The 6,229-nt window shown below is 37.7% G+C and overlaps 1 protein-coding gene across 2 annotated transcripts; it reads left to right on the top strand.

The window, feature by feature from the left end:
• Window positions 1–277: 277 nt before the first annotated feature.
• On the top strand, window positions 278–5,255 carry sinhcafl (SIN3-HDAC complex associated factor, like). Of its 2 annotated transcripts, none has more exons than XM_026319862.1 (6): window positions 278–327; window positions 1,417–1,577; window positions 1,700–1,799; window positions 1,895–2,009; window positions 2,841–2,991; window positions 3,086–5,255. In XM_026319862.1, the coding sequence occupies exons 2-6, from the start codon at window positions 1,450–1,452 to the stop codon at window positions 3,267–3,269; spliced, it is 678 nt and encodes a 225-aa protein (XP_026175647.1). In that variant the 5' UTR covers window positions 278–327; window positions 1,417–1,449; the 3' UTR covers window positions 3,270–5,255. The 2 variants fall into 2 exon arrangements, with proteins under 2 accessions (XP_026175647.1, XP_026175646.1); XM_026319861.1 differs by having other exon boundaries at window positions 2,838–2,991.
• Window positions 5,256–6,229: the final 974 nt, after the last annotated feature.

Below are 6,229 nucleotides of genomic sequence, written 5' to 3'. Positions count from 1 at the left end.
GTTTTTCTTTAAAGCCTTAGGCTAGGTGGCTTGTGGGATTTTGAGTTTAAAAAGGCCGCTACCAACTGCGAAGGCACAGCGTTCCCCCTTTCGTTCACTACGTCTCCCATCATTCATGTCTTCAGAGGCGTACGCGAGGATAGCAGCGATTGGTTGGATCCAGGTTCAAATTCAACGGCTGCATTCCTTATATGGCCATTGTGCGCGCTGCCCTTTCATTGCAGCTTTTTATGCTAATGATATGCTAATAACCAGCTGTATGCAGTAGTAGTAAGAGCATGCGCAGTGCGTGAGGAGAAAACGGCGAAGATTCAAAGTTTTTGTTCAGTAAGTACACTCTTATTTTTCTTGTACTGAAATTACATTTGTGAAAGTTTACCGGTGTGTTATGTGTGGAGAGACTAGTCGTAATGCGCCATGACTTTAACCTGACGTGCGCGTCTCCAGTTGTTGCGAGCTAAATGTACAAAGACTCGACAATGGGATAACGTGGAAGTGAACGAGAGCGTGGCGTGGTGGTGTAGCAGAGTTGGCTAGCTAGCATGCTAACAGCTAACAACAATGAGCCATATTTGGCGCTCTAGCGGGCAAAAGTTAAAATTTAAAGGGAAGGATGGCTTCATCGCAACTTCTTGTATTTTATCACAATACTGACAGCGCACACGCATTGCACCACGTTGATATTTGTGTGTTGTTTAGACCCATGTGTTACGCCTAATTCAACGAATAGCTCCGTAGCTTTTTGTTTCTCCACTTCAGAAAGCGTTGCTACCCGCTTTTTGTTCCGAGTTTCCACAGCAAATGAATCCAACTGTTTAAAAAAAAAAAACTGACAACTATATTGTCTTCTCGATCACGAGTTCGTAGAGTTTACGATTGATTGATTTATTGTTCAAGAAAGTAACATTAAGGCAGTTAACGATAGCGAAACGCTATGTTGTGGGTGTTAACGTTCGTTCGTGACTGTCCCCCAGTCAACCGCACGGAGTGGCTGAAAGTTTGGGATTTGTATCAGTCGCTGCTGCATTAAATGAACTGGTCCCTGTCTTGTCCTTCTTTAAGAAAACAACCAGTAACGTTAACAACAGGATAACGTTAATGTAATTTCAGTCTTATCGTTTACCGTTTGTGTTCCCGCGACTTTGCTTTACATTCCTTAAGATAACGTTACTTGTATGCTGTTTCTTTATCCAAAGTTAGTTTTCTGTTTATTTGTTTGTGCACTGTAGAGCCAATACTCCGCTACCTTAACAAAACACGATCAAATTGTGGTTTAAGAATGGCTTGCGTACATTTGTGTGTGCGCGTGTTGGGACCGCCCCCCTAGTAATAGTAGAAAGCCCAACTGTGTGCGGACATTCACTGGGCTTTATGACGGGACTGGGACACTTACCGAGGTTTGTTTTGCGTTTTCAGGGGTTTGCCGTAACAGTGACCAACAGACAGACTATGTTTGGATTTCACAAGTCAAAGATCTACCGGAGTAACGACGGCTGTTGCATCTGCAAGACCAAGTCCTCCAGCTCCCGCTTCACAGACAGCAGTCGATATGAGGAGACATTTAGACTGTGTTTTGGGTAAAATCTCTCATTCATTGTTGTTGTGTGTGTGTGCTTATTTTGGCTTGTCTGTCTACCTGCCTGAAAGTGTCAAACGTCAGCGTTGTGTTCATTGTGCTTTGATTGTGTGACCGTTTAAGGCTGTCAGAAGATCGTGTTGGAGATATTTGCAACGCCTGTGTGTTACTGGTGAAGAGGTGGAAGAAGCTACCTCATGGCTCCAAGAAGAACTGGAACCATGTAAGTGATGTTGGCTTGCAGTATTGAGACCCGTTCTGACTGTTTGTCATGTTATGGCTTTAAACTGACTTAAAGTTTTGCCTGATGTGACTCAGGTGGTTGATGCCAGAGCTGGACCAGGCTTCAAGGTGACAAAGCCCAAGAAGATCAAGAACAGTGATGGGAAGAAGAAAAGCAAGCTAAAGAAGCTTCACAAGTTCAAGAGACAAAGTAAGTTGTATAAAAATATTATCTGTTATCTTTCCAGAAATTAAACATTTGTCGCTGACTTAAAGAATCGTGGTTGCACAACAGCGTGCCATTTCACTCTGAATCAGTCTTGGGTTTGGTGTGGTTTTCTTCGTGTCCAGCATAAACTGATGGGCTGATTTAAAAAGACTGTTTAGCAGCATCTTGTGGCTCTTTGGGTTAGGGCACTGTGGTAACTGCACTGCATAGTGTGCATGAGGACTGAACAAAGTAGTCAGTTTTGTCATTGTTAATTATTTGTCAACTGTCTTGATGGTTGCTGAAATGTTTACATTTTATTTAAAGCAAAATACCTTATTACAAACTATTTTATGTAGATGGTTAATGAGTTTCTTACCTGGAAATTGAATATAGGGTGTGACTATTGGTTGGACGTTAATGCTGACCTGCAGTCCAAATTCTCAAAATATAGTTTGAGACCGGGAAAAACAGCAAATTCTTTGGTTTGACAACTTGGAACCATAAGATATGTAGAATATGTCATCCTAGACATATAACAAAATCCGATTGGTATTTTCACAATTTTTTGTGAACATTTATAGACTAAATGATCCATTGATTAAAGACAATTTGTGATTTTTACTGTAATGGGTTTTTGGTGCACTAGTTTACCTCTAGACTATTTTTTTTTTTTTTTTTTTTTTTCAAATTAAAAGTAAAATTTTCCCCAAATGATTAAGAATATGAGTGAATTCCCCTAATCAGTCATGGTTTACTAGCATTTGACACTCAAGTCAGTGAGTGAGTCAACAGTTTGATGATTGTTTTAAATGTTCCTTTTCCTTCAAGCAGACTCAGATGCTCACAGCACAACCTCCAGTGTGTCTCCTGCTCAGTCTCCCAGTTACAGCAACCAGTCAGATGATGGCTCAGACATCGAGTCCAAACAAAGACGCTCGACTCCCTCTATCTTCTCTTTCTTGGACCGTTCCTACTGGAAAAGGTAAGCTACTGCCTTCATTAAACACCTTGGATTTGCCTTAGTAAAATGTCTTGTCTCTTTTTAACATGATCCATATTTTTTATTTTTTTTTTAGGCAAAAGGTGTGCTGTGGTATTGTCTACAAGGGCCGTTTTGGAGAAGTGATTATTGATCCTCGACTTTTCAAGCCTTGCTGTAGTTCCAAAAAACAGAAGACGCTGGCATCCACACAAGCGGCCACAGAGCTTCCAGACACACTTCCTCCAGAGCTCCCAGAAAACGTGAAAGAAGCCTGGTGATTGTTTTTGTTGACTTCCCCTGTGGTGTTATCCATGGCATCCACTTGGATTTGTCTCCAGTGGCAGAACTGTTGTCCCCCCACCCCCCACACACCCTCTTTAGATCGGTTAGATGTTTCTTTTCTACGTGATATTCCTTTTTATATGGGTCTCTTTTTTTTTTTTTTTTAACTTTTGTATAGAGTTGATTTTCTTTTTATAGAAAAAGAAAAAAGGAAAAAAAATATTGGCATTAGTGTTATTTATAGGATGAGGAGGCAAATTCTATTGAGACTCCATTTCTGATTATAAATTGATTTTGGTTATTTTGTATTAAGTGATCGTTTTGTAAATATTCAGTCACTTTCATACATATCAAGACTGTTCTATTTTTTGATAATTTGTCAAATTGTAAGTGTGCATATGAAAGACACCAGCTTTTTCTAAAACCAGCTTTTTTGTGTGTTGGAGTGGCTCTTCAAGTTGCTGCAGTGTTTTCTGATCTGTTTGCTCCTTATGTGCAAATGCTGAGTCCACGATTTCTAGTACAACAAAGAGCTGTCGGCGACACCAGGGATCATTAGTACAATTGTTCTCTATTAATTTAATCAGTTTTTAATATGTGTATAGATAAGGATGATTAAACCTGTCATTTTCACAACTTATGCATGCCATGAGTTTGAAACACTCTAATTTGTTCAGCAGTTTGTGCACATTGACTTGGATTGATGTGTTTAGACCACCATGCATGCAGCACATTCCTCTGCCTTTTTGGAATGACAAACTGATGTATTTATTTCTTTTGTACAGCCTCCAATGAAATGACAGTGCATATTGTAAATCAAGTGTTTTTAAAATGGATTTTGTAAATACAGTGTTTTGGCTCTTGGTACATCCAGAATTTTTTAAATTACAAGAATGGCAAACCACTACTTCTGTAAGAACATGTTTTTGTGTGTGAAAGGTGCTGAAAACATGTAGTTTTACGCTAATTCAGTTTGTAATTTTTATCACATCTCATTTTCTCAAACGCATTTCTAAAAAGTCATGCAATGCTGTAGAATGCATGTTGCAGAAATATGTGTAAACTGCAGGGAAACAGATGCTTAATTGCAGCATCAGTGTGCTGGATTATTTTTTGTGCTTATTTGTTGATGGCATCCAATAGTCTAAATATACAGGAATCACATGACCTATGTTTATGGTTACTCTACATTTTTTTTTGCCAAAATAATGTCAGAGAAAATGTATTTGTGCTTATTGCTGTTTGTCTTCAGAAGCAGTTGTCAAAGGTTCAAACTATGCAGACATTTTGAATGTGAGAAGTGCTCTGGGGCTGTCTATCATTTTTGCTATTATAGTACAAAGTGGTGGATCCTTATTCAACCAAATTGGCTTGTAAAAAGCATCCATTATTTCAGCAATAATTTTTTGTTTCCGAATCACCATTCATAACTGTCTCAAGATGTTTGTCGTTTTAAAATAATGCTCATTGCACATTTATCTATGATGCATACTGTCTCTCAAATTAATACTGCAGTGACAACAGTTTTTTTTTTTTTTTTTTTTTTTTTTAAAACCGTGTCAGACTTAATGAATTGACAGGCAATGATCTGAAAGGTTGCTTAATATATAAACTTTTCTGAGGCGGGTAGTTCAATGCAGAACATATTTTACTGTTAAAAGGAGAAATGTTTCCTTTTAAGGTGGAAAATAAGCTCATTTTTGTCCTTATGGAGTTGCCATATTGTTTTTGTGAGGTACATTTTGGGATATGAAAGTGTGCCTTAATGAATTACCTGACCTTTCCAATATGATTTTCATAATTTATATTTATTTATTGCTAAACTTTTAACTGAAAATTTGAGATAACTGGTGTAGAGCCTCTTAGAAAATCTGTTTTTAATTTGTGCACTTCATTTGAACTCAATGTAAATGAATTTTAATGCTTTTTTTGTATACTGTACCACAAAGTAGATCTGTATCGTAATTAAAAAAAAAAAGAAAAAAGAATTGGGTATGTCATATTTATTTTCACCGGTAGGTGGTGGACAAGAGCTACACAACAGATTTTATATCAACGAGAATCCACTATATTATAGGTTTTATAGCTCAGTTAATATATGATGTGTGTGTGTGTGTGTAAATGGTTTTTGATTTACCTTTTATACTGATTTGTGAAATTCTGTTTTATTCCTGCTGCACACGTTTTATTATGCTGGTACTATTTGTCACTTAAAAAAGCCAGAACGTCCACAGTATTTATTAGTATTTATTGTTAGATGGTGTAACATATTTTAACAGCTAAAATAATCAACATCAAAATTTATTATCATTGGAGGGTCTATTTTTAATAGAGGTTCTCACATTTTAATGAATAAGGTTAGCTATATTAATCTTCAGGGTTTTGTTCAAACCTACCAAATGTGCGACACTATGAACTGGAATTAACCATTTTTGGTATCATGGGAGCATCATACGTGAGAAATTACGATTAAAAATGTCAAAATCTGACAGGTCACAGGTGTAAAGGCTGATTTTTGATCAAAGCTACTGAAATGGCGTATGAAATGAGTGATAAGGACAGACCTGTTGAAGCCTTGTCTGGACGACACGGACTGTGAAATTGGACTCCGGTGTGTATTACGATAGGGAGATTTTCTTTTTCACGATTTCGTTATAGGTCTTAAGGGAAAATAAGGATTTGTGTCAATAGGCACCAAATCTTTTATTTAGTGAGGATAAGTTTTTCTTCACGTCGTTCCACCGCATTATTTCTGTCTAAAAATCATAAAATGGAGGCTCCCTCCGTTGTCAACAGCTGAGGTGCCTTCGACGCTGTAAATGATGGTGCATTCACGAAACATCATCGGAATGGGAAAGTACAGGGGAGCAGTCCTTATCCCTACTAGAGAATGCGATTATTCCCAGATTATCCATAGACCTAGAATAAATTTTGCATTTACACTATAAAGATAGCC

The sequence above is a fragment of the Mastacembelus armatus genome, chromosome 3 (assembly GCF_900324485.2).
Source record: "Mastacembelus armatus chromosome 3, fMasArm1.2, whole genome shotgun sequence".
Taxonomy (NCBI): Eukaryota; Metazoa; Chordata; class Actinopteri; order Synbranchiformes; family Mastacembelidae; genus Mastacembelus; species Mastacembelus armatus.
The sequence above is the reverse complement of the archived record's forward strand: the minus strand, read 5'-3'. Positions and strand labels throughout refer to the sequence as shown.